This window comes from Amblyomma americanum, chromosome 4 (genome assembly GCF_052857255.1).
Source record: "Amblyomma americanum isolate KBUSLIRL-KWMA chromosome 4, ASM5285725v1, whole genome shotgun sequence".
Lineage (NCBI taxonomy): Eukaryota > Metazoa > Arthropoda > Arachnida > Ixodida > Ixodidae > Amblyomma > Amblyomma americanum.
In genome coordinates this window covers 198,224,943-198,243,862 of record NC_135500.1, presented here as the reverse complement: position 1 = coordinate 198,243,862, position 18,920 = coordinate 198,224,943, and the positions used below count along the sequence as shown (strand labels likewise).

The window sequence follows — 18,920 nt, the reverse complement described above, 5'->3', positions numbered from 1 at the left end:
CTCAATCATGTCTCACAATCCAGTTTTAACAGCTGCCAATAACATAAATTAACAGTTTTAACTAACACAAACAGCCAGATAATATTCGTAGACAAACAAGGCACTTAGAGATTGTTTTCTGTTTCAGAAATAAATCGTGCCAGCTTTTGTCACAGCAATAAATAACGGCGCCTTTTTTGGCATGTCACCGCCAAGCGGCCGTTGCAGAGCCGGAAAGACCCAGAAATAACGCCACACCCACTGTTCATTTTTTCTTACTTCTTTTTTTAGTCCCAAAATAATATATATTACACTACGGTGTGTGGGCAGGGACATTATTTTTCTTGTTTATTTTTTTTAGTCATGATATAATCTATCTTACACTACGGTGGTGTCGTGGGCAGAACAACCGTGATAGCGAGTAAGAGAAATTTTGAAAAGAGGGAAGGCGTGGTAACTTTCTTGTTCTGTGTGAACAACGCAACCATGCCGTGAGGGAAGGGGTAAAAAAGTGGAAAGTAGGATGAAAAAATGGCCTGGCTTAGCTTATTGGTTAAGCCTAGGATGCGAAGCATACGTCGCTTGGCAAGCCGTACTTCTCGTTCTTCTCCCGTTTCCGTGGCTCTTTGTAACTTGCGCTTTGCGGTCTGGCGAGCCGCCGTCACCCTGGCCGACATCTCGCTGCTCAACTGACTCAACGAGTGCGTCGCCTTTTATACAATTGCGTGACGTCAGTATCTCCTAGCGGTAGGAGCGGGAGTTAGGCCGCCGGCGGAGGCTGCGCGTCCGCAAGCGAGCGCACGAGTTGAGCCCCAGCTTTCACAGCTGTTGTGACGTCATATCACGTGGTGCGCCGATGTAGGTCAAGTGGTAGCTACGCGGCCGCGCGCGGCGCAGCATGGAAGAGCTCGGTTGTGCGGCTAGTATGCTTCGCATAAAACAGAATAATGAAACTGTAAGCACTTAGAGACAACATAAGGCCCAGAGCGTCCGCGGGCGGGCCTATCTGCGCGATAGGGACTTAGGACCATCGACGTGGACGTGAAGCGTCAGGAGTCGGGCGCAAAGCAGAGGTGTTTCAGTAACTACTTACGCTTTTTGGTCGCGAGCTGGCTGACACAACCCGGTAAATGGGCAGTAATATATAAGCAGCCCTTATCACTTATCTCAGCTTTAGGACGGTGTCAGACACTAATGTGTCAAAACGCTGTACAATGCTTGTCCTTTGGAGCTGCCGGGTTTCCGGGGTTAATCCGTTTTAAAAAGAGTCTAGGTTTTAGAGTGGTACACAATAAACCCGCACGTTTCTGCCACCTTCACAGGGTACACTAAACGACATTTTTTCGGTGGACCACTCGCTTTACTCGCTTTAAGATACGGTGGCTGACGTGGCCAATGTAGGTATTGGAATTATCGAATATTTTTTAGTGCGTAGCATTTCTAGCCGCAGTCACGGATCTCGCCGATGTCTGTCCGAGGACGCTCTCTCTCTCCGTGAACTTGAAGCGCGAAAAAGCAGGTGGTGACGCGCGCGTCACACGGCGCAATGAGGAGGGGGTGCGGCAGCACAGCTGCAGCCAATGAGAGTGGCGCGTATCGCAGCCGCTGCCGTCACCGCGCAGTGTTGTACAAGCTCAAACGTTATCTCTCTTTATTCTAAGGCCAGCCTGCACTGTGCAATTCGGTTAGTCTTGGCCTCGCAAAGAAAGTACTTTTCTCGTGACTGATTACAGTGAGGTTTCTAGCTGCACACCTGCTGCGAGGAGTCTAAGATCATCGTGCAATAAAGCGAAGTCGTTGCATATCATTGGGCGCCGAGATGAGAACGTGCTGGACGTCGAGCGATACAGTTCTACCTTCTTCGGGAAGGACGCTGAACTTCTGCAGTATGGTGGTTAAGTAGAGAAAGATTTCCATAAGCGCCAGGGATTCGCCCGGGCACGCGCGTCTTCCTGTAGATAAAAAGAAATACAATGTTACTCGTGAGAAGAAAAATTTACCAAAAAAATTTAAAGGCCATTCCATCATTAGCGCTGTCACGCGAGAGCTCAGCCAAGGTATTAGAGGCACAATGTGCACGGCTAGGTTTACAGAATGTGAGAGAAACAGTAACTCTATATGCAATACTGGCAATGACAAGGAGCTTTCGAATGTGTTTGGGCAGTATACAAGACCTAGGACAAAAGCGGAAAAAAACTGAGTCATCAAAACGGCAGTCGATGGAACGCCAGTTTCTGATTACTTATGCTTCAAAGAATTAAAAATTCTGCCCCTTATTGCGTCTTAAATTTAACCAGATGGTGAGACGTTGTATGAGAGACACAACAACCCTGTATCTCTCTTGGTTTTGTAGCGCAGTTCTTTCGAGCTTTCTTTTGTGGCGAACATACCCAACAATTCTGGGCAAAAAAAAAAAACATTTTTGAGCAGAAAATCATTTATGAACGCATTTTTTTTTATATCATGAAAGAGTTCACTATAACAATCAATACCTGCAAATCACCCGACAGCGGTCGTTTTTTTTCTATTAACGTTTTTACTATTGTCAAAAGCTTTCCTCCTTGGTATCTATGGCAGTCTTAACTGTTCGATGCGATCGACGGAGACACTTTACAAGAAAGGTTTTGCTGCATATCAGAAGAATGGACCATTACCCTCAATACTTCCGTAACAGTGACTTACTATTTTCTAATTTTCAAAATTTTTGGCAGTTTATGTTGGTCATGCAGTGATACTCTCTTGCCGTTCGAATTTGTTTGTTTTTTTCGATGCGAAGGGAGATGCGAATGTGCTGAACAATGAGAATAACTTTCCCAAGTTTAATTTTAATTACGCAACAAAGCGCATCCACATCCTCTCAGCACGGTCACTTAAAAACTAAAATTCTTTTTAAAAGTATATGCCAAGTTTCCTCTAACGAGCAGTTTGTTGGTTTATGCACGCAGCGTGTGCTTCAAGTGATTTAGTGTAATATATTTTAGTTAATAAACAGTGCAGGCAGTGCGGATGGCTCCTAAGTGAGTGTCTGAATCAGTTTAAGAAACTAACGCGTTTAGTAGTACAGAAAACTAATAAAAATTGAGCAATGTCCCAAAAGCTCGTCGGTCTTCTCTAATCCTCTGCGTCTATAACCGTTCTGAAGGTATGATCATTTTATACAATGATGGTTACATATAGTGTGGCATCTTGCAGTCTACATCCCATTATAAGAATGTTTAAAATGCTCCCTTTCAAAAGCAGCGCGTCCTGGCGAGAAAAGTCCTGTTAATGCACGCATCGAAACTATGCCTTGTGGACATGCGCAACTTACCGAGACTGAAAGGAACAAACGCTTGCGGCTTGTCTTCCACATTCGTGCCATCGGCATTAAGAAATCTTGTGGGGTCGTATTCGGATGGGTTACGCCAGTGTTCGGGGTCGTTGTGGATGCTCCACAGGTTGGGCACGACTAACGTACCGGCGGGAACATCGTACCCGCCAATAACCGTGTCGCGCCCTGCACTGAAAAAACAAAAACAAAACGAGGGTTGCATAAAAAATAACAGAAAGCACACACGTTGAATACATGTGTGCCCTTCGAAAACGACTAACCTAGAAAGGAATTTAGGTCCAATTCTTCGGAAAGAGAATCTCACTTACAAATTTTACTCGTCAGAGAATATTGAAAAATGCACGCACCCGAACTATGTGCAGGTTCCTCCAATGTGAAGGGGAACAACTGGTTTGCACAAAAATATGTTTTTTTTTTTCTGTTCTTTCTCAGACTAAAGTTGAATATGATTTTTGGGTATTACAAGAGAAGAGAAAAACTAGGTAGAAAACAACTAAAAGCGTGCTTTTCGCACTTAATTAAGAAGTAATCGTTAATTGAATGCTTCAACTTTGTTTCCTTTCAAATCAGAGGGACCTATACGAAATTAAATTACGTATTCATTCTTTGGATCTGTTGCTCGTTACCTCTGTTGACATGCATATCTTCTGTGCTCGCAAGACATTGATGTGAACCTCTTTAGCATGCAAATTAAGTATATTAAAGAAATTAGTCCTCTCTACCGCCTTGGACGCTACATTTGTTTTGTTTTGTTTGTTTTTTAATGAAGAAAGTGCAACTCGTATCGTTCATTCAGAAATTTGTATATAAACCTTTTGTATCTTATCCCCATGCCCCGCGCCTGCCAAACACACAAAAACAAGCTCAAGACGTTTGTCAAGCCTAACATGGCAAATACCACGCAACGAAGCCATAGAACATGAGATTTCAACAGCATGAAAGGTCCGCAATATTTTTTTTTCGCATCTAAAATGCACCATGAGGAACTGCAGTCGGCGCTGCTAGATAAGTTCCAAAGGCTAGCAACAACGTGTTATTTACCCACTTTAATGTTGTATGAATCCTGACAATGTAACTAGAAACAAGCGAGGCAAATCAATCCAAAAACGCGCTCAAAAAAGCATTCGGCGGCTACTTTAAACGGTTTTCTCGGTTTCATCCACTTCGTGTGGCAAACTTACGCTCTGTGTATGCTGATGGGTGCCATGGTCCGCCAGCGCAGCGTCTCTAATATCGAGGCCATTGTGAACGGCATTTGGTGTCTGTCTTCCCAACGAGGCGCTCGCTGGCTGCCCACGACGCTGTCAATTTCGTGCTGCAGCTTTCTTTGCTGCCCAGCGGGGTCGTTGGCTGAGATATACAGGTTCCACAGTATCGTGCTGCGAACCGTGTTTGTGGACGCACCATACAGGTTGACTGCGGTTCCTTCCAGGTAGCGCACTGCATTTATTAGAATAGAAATGTCATTTCACTGGTGTGCGCGTTCTTTTCTTGTCATCTTGTTCTTACTAAGTGAAAGTCGGGAGATGGTACAGGTTGACAATTTCTGAAAGAGAGGATGCAAAAGGCATAATGTACAGTGTTAGCACAGTCTATACTAACGCGCTCGTAAGCGGTGTGAATTTTAGACACCCTGTACGGTGTTTTTGTTTTTATCTTCCAGCATTCTCATCAGTATACGTACGCAACAGCCAACCTATAGCGGCTCACCTTCGTCAGGAGAGCTCATCAGTGGCTCTGTTTGACTGAAGGCGGCCGAATCTCACGAAGTACGTTAGGGTGGAAATTCAATAAAAGGTGGTGGGAGTAACTGAGTACGCGAGATAATCCGCCATTTTCATAGGAAACTATGTCCTAATTGAGGAAATGAAGAAACAGAAACTAATAAAGAGGCGCTGTGGTGATTCTTGAAAATGAGCGGGAGAGGCCTGGGACAGGTTAATTCTTCGGTCTGTGGCACCGAATTTTAAACATAGCATTGAATTTTATTCACACAATCGTTGCTTTTATTACTTCTGAGATTAAAAATTGATGATGAACAACGTTCATTGCTAGTCATGGTATATCTACTGCATTTAACACTTCCGGAGTAAACTAGCAATAGTATTGAAGTTTGCCTTCTCAGATTTATATGTTTACTACTGCATTCTCTTGAAGAGTACGACAGAGCTTGTCAGTATGCATAGCATACAACTTGCTCGCTATTGAGCACAAGTTACACTCACCTTACGAGAAAATTAGTGTGGACGCCATGACCACGGTGAGGCAGTGAAATCATTAGATTAAGTAGCATTATTGCGGGTTTCGAAGCGTTGTTTCGCGACTTCCATGGGGGAACGAAAACATAGGAAAGGCTACAAAAGCATGTGTGTAGTAGGAAGCGTGCCGGAAGTCACGTGGTTTTCTTCGCATAAGCGCGGAACTCTCTGGTACAATAACAACGTTGTCGTGGCAAAGGCGCCTGCACAAAGCTGGACTACTCGGCTGACCGGTGTGGGAGAGGTTTTCCGCAGTAGCCATCCCCCTCCCAAGCTGCTGGGCGCATACTAGGGCTTTGCTATAGGGAACCTGCGATGCCCAGGCGACGCTCAAATTATTCTACTGGGCGCCTAAAAATTGCTGCCCTAAGCCGCGTATGTTGCTATAAACACGCACTTCTTTCTGAGAGATTATAGGCGCGCGTTTGGCTATTACATTCCTTTCCTAAGTGCGCTTGACTTAACGTAGTGTGCTCATGCACGCCGCATGTGGCTTCAACAGAGGGCGGAAGCTCATGCCTACTGACCGTTGGCTCGCCAAGAGAAAATCGAAAAACAATTCTCCCAGCTAAACCGCTGGATTGTACGTACTCATATTTCTGGCAGAGGTGGCATTTAGTGGTAATTTTTGTTTCAAGCTAGGTCTGAACCAGGTACTTGCCTGAATCAGTTGAAAATTAACTGAAAGTCCGCATAGTAAGCGGCTATGCCGGAAGAAAAATTATGGTTTCGCAACAACTGTACTGGGAGCGCCATTTTTCACTCTCCAAATGTTGAGGAGCACTCTGCGTTTCGCTGTTGCTGTTGAAAATGTTTACTGACTAAATCGAGTATAGACCCCACGGATATAGTTCGTATTTCACAATTCCATTTGTCGAAGCTGCTACGACGGCCTTTCTTACGAATTATTTCTGGCCCTCAAGGTCTGCTTTGAGCAAGACGGCCTCCCACTGTTTGGGGATTGGGGAAGGGATGGGGATAAGCCCTTGTTTTTCTGGTAAGCCCATAGCATGTGGTAGAGATCCTCAATTTCTCAACAGTGCCGACATTCTGACCTGTGAAGGTCTGACTAACAGGTGCTCATGTGTAGTAATTTGGGGATGAGAAAGGCATTGGTTTGTATCCTTCTTAATGACATTTCTTCGTCCTTGCCTAATTCTTTCGAGGGTTTCTGAAATTCTGATAACATACCCAGCAATCCTGGACAAAAGCATTTTTGAAAGAGAAACCGTTTATGAAGGCAATCTTTTTTTCATATAATGTAAGATTTCACTACAACAATCAGCATATCGGCAGATCACCCGAAGGCAGACTTGAGAGAGAGAGAGAGAGACGTATAATGCATAGAATGTTTGTGTGGGCCCTCATTCCAGGAGCCCATTCTTCCGTTCTTGCCCAGTTCACCACAGAAACCTGGTCCTCCAAATGTGAGCTGAAAACCGCCGCCTCCCAGTCCTCAGTTTTTGCGTTGTTGGGACGCAAACAAAATTCTTGAATTTTTTTCTATTAACGCTTTTGCTATCGTCAAAAGCGTTCCTCATTGGGTTTCAATGGCAGACTTAACTGTTCAATGCGACCGATGGAAGTACTTTAAAGGAAAGATTTTGATACAGATCAGAATATTGGATCACTGCCTTCAATATTACCGTAAAAGTATCTTACAATTACAATTTTTCAATTTTAAAAATTCTTCCGAAATTGCTGGACACGTTCTAGCATGTAGCTTTGTAAAATTTCAGCAAAGGTCTAGAGTGGCACGTCATGGCCATGGTCATTCTGCGACGGTGCTCGGGGTAGTAATTCGCGAGCGAGGTCGGGTGCTAGTTTGCTGCCTCGCCCCCTTTGATGTCCACGAAACCGTATTGGTAGTGCGCTTCCAAATTATATAATCTTGAGCATCCAGGCGTCCCGCTTACCAAACCGGCCATTGATGTATTTTCTATACGTGGTTTGAGAGTCTAATATCACGACTATTTGAGAATGCGTCTGGACGGCTATGGCTACGGCTACTTCTTCGGAAAACTCAACGTGTCTCTCTAAGTATTGAAATAATTTAACCTTCGCACAGATGAGAGCGTCGCAGCGCATCTACGACATCCGAGGCAGAATCCATGCTTTCGGCCCAACATAGCCGCGGTGGCTCAGTGGTTAGCGCGTTCGGCTACTGATCCGGAGTTCCCAGGTTCGAACCCGACCGCGGCGGCTGCGTTCTTATGGAGGCAAAACGCTAAGGCGCGCGTGTGCTGTGCGATGTCAGTACACGTTAAAGATCCCCAGGTGGTCGAAATTCCTGGTGCCCTCCACTACGGCACCTTTCTTTTTTTTCCCCTTCTTTCAATCCCTCCGTGATCCCATTCCTTACGGCGCGGTTTGGGTGCCACCGAGATAAGTGAGACAGACAGTAAGGGCGCGGTTCGGGTGTCCACCGAGATATGCGAGACAGTTACTACGTCATTTCCGTTCCTCAAAAAACAATTTATATTTTTCCCAACGCAAGCTAAGCCAAATATGACACTTTGTATTCTCTGCATTCCCGCGCTGGAAGAAGTGCGCTTTGAGGAAATCGCATAGATGGTGTTACAGCTTTCCTTCTGCGTACAATTGAGCAACTGTGCACAGCCCTCCGGCTCCTTCTGAATTTCTGCTCCTGATACTTTTCTCTTTTCTTTGCACTCAGAATTTTGTCCTTGTGAAGCGTTTGTTGCTTGCGTAGCTTCATTCACTAGTGAAGAAGCTAGTAGCGTGATGCAAGAAATAAATAATATATTCTTTTATTACATCCACATAAACTGATTCCGATATGAAAGCGACCAGGTAAGCGTGACAACTCTATAAACGTGCAGCTCACTTGTTGTTGTCATGTGGCTCTTTTGTTTGTTTCATGCGCGAACTAATATCGAACAACAAACTTCGACTTGATTTTTTTGTCTCACGGCCAAGCTTCAGAGACTACCAAGAGTGTGTTTTTAGGGCATTTCGCTATCTTGGAAGCGTTAGTATTTTTGCAGCGTACAACGGGCTATTTCAAGTGTGAAAAAATTGTTCAACACCCCTTTATAGAGCAAACAAGCACTTTTAAGAAAAAGCCGGGTTTTTTGGACTCGCGTCCTGGCCGTAAGCTTGTACTGCTTTACCTGCCTTGTGGCTGAATTTCTTGGCGTAATAAAGCAACCGGCCTAAAAAGAAATCGCGAAAACATGCGTGTGCGAAATCCTAGGGGTTGTTCGTGTACTTTGCATAGAGATAAAAATGGGACGCCCAAGTTACCACTTCTGTGGTGAGTCTTCGTGATAAAAGCTGCTTCAAGATGCAGAATTATCACAGCCTTTCTCATCTTTCATACATACGTGCAGTATTTTTCGCTTTTGAAACATTTTTTGTACATGGCTCTGCCGTGTCTGTGCCTTTTATTTTAAATTCCCTAGGCACAAGAAAAGCGCTCGGTAGAATTTCCTGTGCTGTGTGCTACGATTTTTATTTGACAGAGACCTGGAAGGATGAAAACTAGAGGCTAGACTTTGGTTTCTTTTTTTTCAAATACGGCGGAATTTTTTTGGCGTCCATTTCAGAAAAAAAAATTGTGTTTTTTCTTTCGGCGACTATTATTTTTCAGACAAGAAGGATCAGTTCTTTTTCGTGATAAATGTGTATTCCTAAGCGGTAAAAGTTCATATCGAGTTTGTCGTCTTTGTTGTGTCAGTACGACCACTTGAAATATCGGTTATAGCGCAGATACGGCAGCAGTTAAAGCAGTATATAAAAGACGAAAGGCTATCGTCGTACGGAAATGTAATAGATGGGGTGACAAGGTGTCACGTGCCGAAGGTTTGTCAACCGTTCACCAAGTGGAATATGCTAATACGCTTGTTCCGGGTTGTGAGCACAAACCAAGCACCGGTTTTTCCTCATGTTGCTGTAACTTGTGGGGAGGTCATCTATGTATATATAGGCTATTACACCTGCCACGAGCGCCAGTTTTTCGCGTTTTCTTAATAGATGTACGTGTGACCTTGCAGCGCTTTCAACAGTCTCTCAGTAAGGTCTTGCCGATTGCTTTGGTAAAAAAAAAAAACTATTTTGTATTTTAGAGCTGCTCGCGGCTGAGTATAAACAAGCAAGGTTTCGTTCTTGTTTGCTGTAGCAATTTGATAATAAAGCTGACAGCTAGAAAAAAAGCGGACCAGAAAAATGCAAAACCGTGTTCAAATAATGGAGTATAAACGGAACTGCTGACTTGCCAGAGCAGTTCATGGAAAGAAAAGGGAAAGAAATGATCTGACTATGAATCTTCTTCGAATGGAGAACAATGCAGTTAAAAAAAATCTGGACAGTTTGCGAGGTATTGCTCCACTGCTTGAAATTTGATGAAGCGATCTGAAAAGCCCGCCGAATAATCCGAGGGAATTTCCCTTAACGGTTTTTCTCCTATGGCAAGCGACATTGAACAAGACTCGTTAAAAATTGTTTTTTTTTCAGCGTCGCAGTATGCGTCGACTAGGAGGTGGGGGCCATTGTGAACCTTCCCAGGCACTTTAATTTTAACGCGACGGGGAAAAGATTAGCCTCTCGGATGTAATGCTTGACAAGTTGGAGCTGAAGTATTAGGAGCGTAACAATATTTAAAGGCAAGCATGAAAGAAAGAAAAGCTGACATGCGTTCTCTATAATCACTTTTAAACAAAAAGTATTCCTGATCAATTCTTTGTTATTTGAGATAAAATCAATAGTTACCTAAAACAAGAAAATAAAATAATGAGCAAAATACGAGCTTTCCAACAATCTCTACCGTTCCACTTTAAGAATATCATCGCTGTACCTGTGAACCCGTCTATCCTGCTCGCAGATATATTCCCCAACCCATTCATGTATATTTGTTTACCTATCCATCAACCTACTTAGCGCTCATCCATCCAGAGGTTCTAGCATCTCCTGACTAACGAAAACCACTCTGATTACACTTGTCCCCGCTCCTTGTAAAAGGAGGAATTGTGTTTCTGCCATTCATCCATCAATGTTTTTCAATTTCGAGGTCCCGCTTAATCCAAACGAATTATTACTGGGTGGACTGTGTCAAGTGCAGCCGCCGACCGTAAGTGATGCGACAGAAGTAAAAAATCGAAGCCGAACTTTTGTGAGGAGTGCATCGCTTATGTGCAGGGATGAAAGCCAGCAGCAAAAAGAAGATTCGCAAGTTCCGGAAAAGACCTGAAGTGGCTCGAAGTGGAAGCGAAAGCAAAAAGCCAGATGAAGTGGGCGTCAATTCAAAGGCTGTGTTAAAAGCCGTATTAATTATAACTAAGTATTTAATACACTTGCGGCACGAAACACAAATACTTACTCAATTTTACCAGCACTGACTTGTACCTTTCCTTCTCTTCGCCGTTGTTAAGCAGTGACTCTCTCTTTTTTTTAATAATTCACTTTTTTTTTCCGTAAAGCAAGCAAGCAAGCTCGCTCCTGAGTCAGGCTGGCCAGCAAATCAAAAGCTCAGTCACACTTATGCGCGGCTAGTTTTCAAGGTGTACTGAGATAAGCCTCGACTCAAATCATCGAAACAAGCAGCACTTACGGGAGTAATGCGACTTGGCTCCTTTGTTTTCTTCCATCTTCCTCAAGTACCCGTCAATAAAGTCCCTTTCCATGTAGAGCTCCATGTTTCCCTCTCGCTCCTTCACTTCATTTCTGTATGACAGGCAGGAAGAGTTTGTATATTTATTGTCTGCAGAGGCTATGAAGCAAGCATTGAAGCAAGAGGCTATGAAGCAAGCACTGAATCGGCACAGTGGACCTCAACTTGTGGTTCCTCCTTTTCACGGATACAATAACAGAGTCGAGTTCATCGATACAGTGACAGAGCATGATGATGCTGCATTCTTTCTTTTTAGTTGTTTATTTTAATTGTTGCCCTCTGATCTGTAACATGTACTTATGTATTTGTTCTGCTTGGATCTGCTATATGATATGCACTATCAAAAATAAATTTAAAAAATCATGCCACTGGCCTGTCCGCTAAAGAAACTTTTAATTGTTTCTCATGAATTATTCGAAAGGCATTACGGAATCATTAATAGGACGCAAATGATGACAGTGGCCAGTTTAGAAGAAAGAGAGCCGGCAAACATGTTTAGAAAGCTATAATCATGTAAGCATCCACATATTCGACGAGCGGTAAGACCTGGCGTAGTACAGCTGTCGCAATAAAAATCAAGTGGCAATGCTAAGTGTGACCTTGCAGCTTAAGCGCCTCAAATAACCAAACAAGGCCGATTGTTGGTTACTGTTGGTTAATGTTTCTTGCTTTTTTTAGACATCTGCCTTGGTGTGCGCGTTCTTGTATCTTTTATAGAGAAGTGAGAAATTTGTAGATAGGCGTTTACATTAGGTAGCCTAGAAGCTTTAACGCTTCTTATCGTTTATCTCCCGAAAGTTACTTTAAAGGTACACTGCAGTCAATTTAAAGTTGCCCTGTATTACCGTAAAATACTACTCATCCGCCCATGCTCGAATAAGCTCCCGCAACCTTTTCTTCTTAAATTTGGATTTTCCTACAAACCGAGCAAGCACCAATGCGATTATGTGCCACGTCCCAGAAAATTTCAAAAACACGGCAAATACATATCAAGCATCCATTGCTTGGGGGGGGGGGGGGGAGTGCCGAGTGGTCGAAAGCTGCAATGTGATCATTCAGGTGGTACGCCAAAGCTCAAGGTAAAGCAGTTTCCAGAGGAAACTAGCAAAGGAAGCCCCCGGAAGCCGTCGCGGCAAGATGTCCTGAACTTCGCGTCCAGAGCGTGGGCGGCAGTATCGGAAGATGTGATACGGGAATCCTTCAAAAGCTGCGGCGTTACCATTTGCCTGGACGACAGCCTGGACCGAGTGCTCCATCAACGCTTTGCGCTAGTCGGATCGTCAGTTGTGCCCGAGGATTGCGGCTCCCTTCTCGACGAGTGCCTGAACCTTATGTTTTGCTCGGACTCGGAAGAGTCGTTCAATAAATTCCGTGACAAAGTTTAGCCGTGCTTTCATCATCTGATTTTTCATGTCTCATAATAAACTGTTCGAATTCTTCCACTGCCATTTGTTTTAGCTAAGCAGTACCAACCCCCCCCCCCCCCCCCCCCTTCCCCGGGATGCCGTCATCTAAAATGTATCGATTAGTCGCAAGGGCCTACTCTACTAAGTGCACGTTGTGGGTTTTCACACCTGGACGCAGCAAGCGTCTACTCCCAATATTTCTTGACTATAATCAAATTTTAGGTGCGCGCGTGCTTGTTATTTAACCGTAATAAATAACGGCTTTCTAACGACAATTGACTCCTTTTCCACCGAAAATATAACTTTTATAAACTAGAAAAGACAAAAAATTTATCTCCGCCACGCACCGTTTTTGCGAAATGACAATGATATCATGCATATTATTTTTGTTATGCATCTCAGTCACAGCGTCATTGACTTTTTCGGGTGATTAAAAAGTCTTGATCCAGTGGCAAGAAAAGGATGTTAAATTTCTCAATCCCATATTACCAGCAGTAAGTGGGTTTTTCTGCCGTAGGGAAATTAACGGAGGCACAAAAATACCAGCAATAAATTTCTTTAAACAAGAAAATTGAATAGTACTGTCCTAATTGTTCTTTTGAGGAAGCAGTGAGCGCGTCTCACCGCCAACTCACCTCACGAGCTGGATGAACTCTTTGAAAATGTAACTCGTGATGCTCGTTTTGGTCCGTGGAATATACGCAGTCAAGGTGCGAATCGCCGGTAGAAAATCCACCACGGAAAGGAAGCTCGAGTGGCGTAAAAAGCCGGTGAGAAGATCTTCGATGGAGCGACCCTTTGGGTCATTCAGGTCGTATCGCTGGCCGAACACCAATGCCGAGATGTTGTTGGCAACACTGGCTGCGAGTGTCTTACCCACAGTGATGGGCTGCCCATTGCTCGAAGATAATAGGTCGGTGAAGCACTGCACTTCTTCCTGCAGATCCAAAGGCACGCGAAACAAATATGTATTAGGTCTTCAGGCCTCATATAGAACATGGTGTTCACCTGCGGGGGAACGACACTCACTGCGAGAACATGTGCACGAATGTAACATGACAGTTACGTTGCACACTTGTGTGCTATAATGAAAAAATCATTGGCTGTTTTTTAAGCAACACGCTACCTTCGTAGTAGTAGAACTACTTTGGTATTAGAAGCAAATGCGCTTTGGTTCCACTGAGACACCTGAAAACATATGAATTCATTTAACGGGTACATAACAGTAATCTAAATCTGCTCGGCTCTTGATACCGAGGAAGGGCTTCTTACTTGAATATGCTCCTCCATTGGCTTCTTTGCAAATCCCAGATTTCTGAGAACGTGAAAGCAGTACCTCCGGTTCACTTGCCATGGTTCGCCATTCATAGTTAAAATACCTGTTAAAAAAAAAGAGGACGCAGGTCAGCTGGATATTACCAGTGTATAAAAGAAATGCACTACGAATGGCATAGCTGAAAAAAAGTTAGACCTCTAACTCCGAGGTAGCGGAAGATGAAATCGTCGGGTCGATACAGCACATCGGGATTAGCCAGTCCCTCCCGGACGGACGTCAAGTCGTTTAGTACTACCACATCCTTGCTTCCGAGGCGAAGTCTACGCGCGTTGTGAAAACATTACAGAAGTCAATCAATCTCACAGAGCATGCACGTAAAACGTTTGACTGCGCCTTGCTTTCCTGAGAAATGCCGCAATTATGCACTTAATTCATGGCCTTTAATTTGACTAATTCTGACAAATATTTTCCGGTCAGCTCTTTCTAGACAGCGAAATAAAAGGCAAAAGTAGAAACATACATTGAAAAGCAGGGTCTGCGGCCTTTCTTTGCTGCTCTAATTTTCATAACACGAAGCAACATCCGAAAACGTTTACCTGAAAATCGGCCCGTATTCTTCGCTTAGCTCTTTGAAAACGATATGAAATGGCTTCCGTATGAACGGTATGTAGCCCAGTATGGGGACGCCGTTGGGACCAGGTGGTAAGCGCTTGCGCTCTTTTCGGCTTCTGGCTGTTATACTCTTCAGCGCCAAGAATCCAGCAAGTGCGGTTGCCCAAAAGACAACTAGAGACAAGCTCGTTTGCCAAGCTAAAGTCTGAAAAAAGAAGAATTTAGTAAATCTGAAGCACTCTTCTGAGACTTTGTTCATCGTAACCAGGTAAATTTGCTTCACATATCGAATGCCGCTCGTCATACTCTTTATGTCCGTGTACAGAGTTCGCCCCTTGATATCGTGTTCAAAATTAATGTGTATGCAATGTGTGCGTCTCAGGGCTCCAGTCAATGCGCATTATGCACAAAATTGTTTTTCTTAGAATGCAAGAGATAAGTTTATTGAGCTGAAAAGCAGAGAGGTTGGCCGGAAGGACGAATATCTGGCCCACTACTCTCCAATGTGGATGGAAGAGGAAAAGGAGAAGAAAGAGGGTCGTGATGGGTGACGATGTGGTGAAAAGAGAGATGAACATATACACAAACGCATTTGCATTACACTCGCGAGTCGATGCCCGTATCGCGTGAAAACACCCGCATTTCATGGACAGCTTTCGAACTCTGCAGCCAACCGCCGACATTAAGTCCTCCGAGAGGACGCACATTTACTAGGCACACCACTCGTACTTGCTCCACAAGTACTAGTGGAAGTAGAACAGTCCAGGGAGTCCGCTAGTCCAATAAAATGCAAGTACTTGCACGTGAACGAAACGTCTAAACAGAGTCTATGCAGTTAGCCCCATGAGGGCTCGGAATGTCGTTGTCAGATCTAGCCTTTTAAGGCGGATGTACCGAGCGTCTGGCGGGGTCCAGTATCTCGCCGTCGCGCTCCTCATAAAGCTCGAAAGAAGACAAGTGGCGTCCGGTCTAGAGAGCCAGTGTAACATATAGTCAAGTCATAAAATGCGAAAATAGATAGCACAGTGCTGAAACAGAGCACACCGCAGTGACAGCCGAGAATTCTAGAAAAAAATTATTGAGTCAAAAATAAAGCTGGTTTTTTTTTAGCATCGTGACGTGGAATAAGAGAATGGTAGGCTTCGCACACAACATCACGTCGAACCATTTTTGCGAAGCTGTTCGAGAAGATAAATTTCCATGAAATTACGATGCTTGAAAAGTGCGTAGCCAGTGATCGTTCGACGACAATTTGAGCATGAACTAGGCAATTATTTCGGATACATTAAAGAGCAGCGCAAAAGAACGACACAAAACACAGTAGAGACATGGAAACATAGGACAGCACCTACCCTCCGTTTCTATGTTTTGCTTTGTTCTGTACCGTTTTTTTGCGCTGCTCTCTATTGTTTCAAGTATGAACCAACTATCCCAAAGTCAAATCTTAATCGAAAGTATTTCGGATCATCTCAGTTATAGACTTCGTAATGGCCTGTGAGTGCAAAGGCCTCTATGAGTAGGCTTTCTGAAGAGATGAGAAAAATTATTTGGCATAATGAAAACTATATAAAGCGCACTAGAAACAGCGCGGCTCCACTTTCGAAGAAGTGTACCCATGCACTAAGGCGAGAAATGTATAAAGGCCGCCATACTAAGTCGACTCTAAAACAATAGCTTGCGAAAGGAGCATTTGCTTACACTGAGAAGCAAGTTCTGCAGGTATCCAAGGTCCATGTCATTGACAGTAATGACACCAGCTTACCGGCACAAGCCCTGTGTCACGCTGTGTCCTTTCATCTGCTCGTGAAAGCAGACGTGAACTGCCCCCAGCATCAGAGCTATAAATGTTTGGCCGCTATCTCAGGGCAACTACATAGGTGAATGTCCCTTATCTTACGACTATTACGGGCCGTAAAGGAGCGTGTCTATCTCGGCAAGAATGCGTTCGTTGATTTCCCTCTGGTGTTGATATTGCTGCACAGACATCTCCAACGCGAGTTGGACACGATTGGCAACTTTTCGGTTGCCTGTTGGCGGTTGTGTACTCTTAACGCCTCGGTGCAGGTGCGATTGAGTTTTGACTGACGAGGGTGGAAAGGCCTCGTGGGACTGGCTACCCAACTCATCCTTGCCGTGTCGGCAGTAGGCCTGTCAGTGGCTAAGGAACGTCGTGCTTGTTTTCATGGCTTGGATGTCCGAGTACAGGACCGGAAGTGGTTACTCTTGCTTCTATGTGCTGGATTGGTGACGTGCCGGCCGTCCGCTCGACTGAGATTCTACTGCGGCTATGACGTTGACACGGCTGGCTAACGCCCGCAGCTTGCCGGCCGCGTCTTGGCAGGCAGCCTGGTTCTGTGGCCGGATGCGGGCTTTCGAAGTTAGCGCTCTTGGGCATGCGTTGGGCGTGTGCTTGATCGAAATGGGTGAGAGTACCGCACTCGGGCCAGGAGGCACGCGTTGGCACGGAGCCCGAAGATGGACAGGCGCAACACGCTACATGCCGCACCGCCTTCGGTCGATGCGGCATGCAGATTAGTGGTTTGGACATCCGCCTCGGCGGCGGGGGGTGGTCGGTTGGTGGTTGTTTGGCTAAACACCTACCAGCAAAAATGGGTACAAGCGTCTCACAGCCTGTCACCCGGCTTCCTCAGGGGTGTGCGCTTGGAAGTGGCTCCGCTAACTCCGCTGCGTCCTTACGGAGGCAGAACAAGTTTGGAACACCACCTTTTCCGAGTTTTTTTTTTCGTTTTTTCCGAGTTTGGATACACACCAACTATCTAAACTTGTTACGTTACTAAGGAATCATGAAATCTTAAAGCGCTAGCTTAGTAGATGCTCTGATGCACAAAGCACAAAGATCGTCCGTTCACGTCGTTTTTATTTTAGCTGATCTCGCTGTTAAATTCGTTTGTCATTTCTTTAGAAGCTACCTAAAAGTAGGTGCAATGAGTCGGGAAGTGGCGGCGATCGCTTACTTCCTGCGTCGTCCTGTGACTAAACTTGTGAACGCGTCCTTTTATGCTGTTTTTTTTTTAATGCAGAATCATTACTAGTCAGATTACGAGAAAAGCCGGCGGCGATGGCAAGAAAAATAGGGTGGCGTCATCAAGCGGCCCTGCGAAGCAAACAACAAGTCGCCAGCGCCAACACAGCAGACAATCCTATAGATGCAAAGGCAGTGCGTGATTCAGTTTGAGAGATTCAACGGAGTTACTCGGAGTTTTGACACCTCCATGGAGCTCAGATGAGTTAGTTCTAGGACAGTTCAGCTGATGAGAGTTTCAACCATGGAGGCGAGTTTTGAGAGGTATTCATTGGATCAAAGGAAAAAAAAAAGGGCCTCAATGGGGCTTTCCGCACAGGGCGGATTTCAGCTCCTTGCGGATAGATTTTCCATCTAGGTAAGGTGAAGTGACCAAAGGCTCTCCAAGCATTTAACCCCTGAAAAGTCGACCACCAGGCCTAGAGAAATCTTGTACCCATTAGAAAACCATCGGGTACCTGGCCTCCACTACGGCACCTCTTTCTTTCTTTTTTCACTCCCTCCCGGTATGCAACCGGACAACTAATTACGTCGAGTTGTGATACTGACATACCATTCGCATCAATAAAGCGCCGCTACGAATCTGTTCACCACAAGATCAGCTGGCTAGAGTGGTCGTCGCAATAAATACAATAACTTTTTAAAACAGTAGCTCTGACTACTTACATGTGTCCGTTTCGCGTCCGTTTCTCCGTGTGCTCTCAGATTTCAAGATGATGGCTAAGTCACGTGATCACAGCCGTAACACATGAGGGCAGCAAATCTCAGGTCAGCAGTGTGTGTCACCCCCACCACGTGACCGCGCACGCACGCAGTCGTTTAGTCCGGCACTGCGGCCGAATTGCACCCCATACAGGCGTTTCACAACATATTTACCATCTGAGCGGGTGCCGCGAGTGGTGCCGCATGTGGTCTCCATTGGTGACAAAATTGTGGCCCACCTGACTGGCGCAGAGGGTTAGTAGTAGCGGCAAACAAATTGGCGCAATTCGGCGCACAAAGTTGTTAGTCGGGTTGAAGCCTGCTATGTGTGAGGGATTCGTATCGACGAACTTTGTTCCTCGAAACCGTAAGGGGTAAAGACCGTCGGAGAGCCGTGGCGGGCGAACCAGTGGTCGCAGAGGGATATGGGTGGTACCAAACAATTAGGAGAGCAGAAAGTTGGGATAGTTGGTTGATATGCATATTGAAGAAGTTGGCGCGGAACAACGAGGACAAGCGAGACAAAGACGAGCGCTACTCACAACTGAAGGTTTATTCCAGACAATGCTCGAATAAATAATGAAACCAACAAGAACAAACACAAACAAACGTCATGAACACCATAATTTACCCCGTGAATCCCAATGACTTGGTTAAGAACAGATACTTCCTATCAGAGAAGCG

At 44.9% G+C, this 18,920-nt stretch overlaps 1 protein-coding gene across 1 annotated transcript in view; it reads right to left on the bottom strand.

Moving 5' to 3' along the window:
• Positions 1–1,537: 1,537 nt before the first annotated feature.
• LOC144129961 (uncharacterized) overlaps positions 1,538–18,920 on the bottom strand; it is a 67,995-nt gene continuing 50,612 nt past the window's right edge. Inside the window, exons 18-26 of the mRNA XM_077664015.1 lie at positions 15,386–15,460; positions 14,476–14,696; positions 14,075–14,199; positions 13,876–13,982; positions 13,239–13,540; positions 11,138–11,250; positions 4,492–4,750; positions 3,290–3,480; positions 1,538–1,931 (exon numbers count right to left, since the gene is read on the bottom strand). Coding sequence (XP_077520141.1) covers positions 1,753–1,931; positions 3,290–3,480; positions 4,492–4,750; positions 11,138–11,250; positions 13,239–13,540; positions 13,876–13,982; positions 14,075–14,199; positions 14,476–14,696; positions 15,386–15,460 — 1,572 coding nt within the window. The 3' untranslated portion in view covers positions 1,538–1,752. The remainder of the gene's footprint in view (positions 1,932–3,289; positions 3,481–4,491; positions 4,751–11,137; positions 11,251–13,238; positions 13,541–13,875; positions 13,983–14,074; positions 14,200–14,475; positions 14,697–15,385; positions 15,461–18,920) is intronic.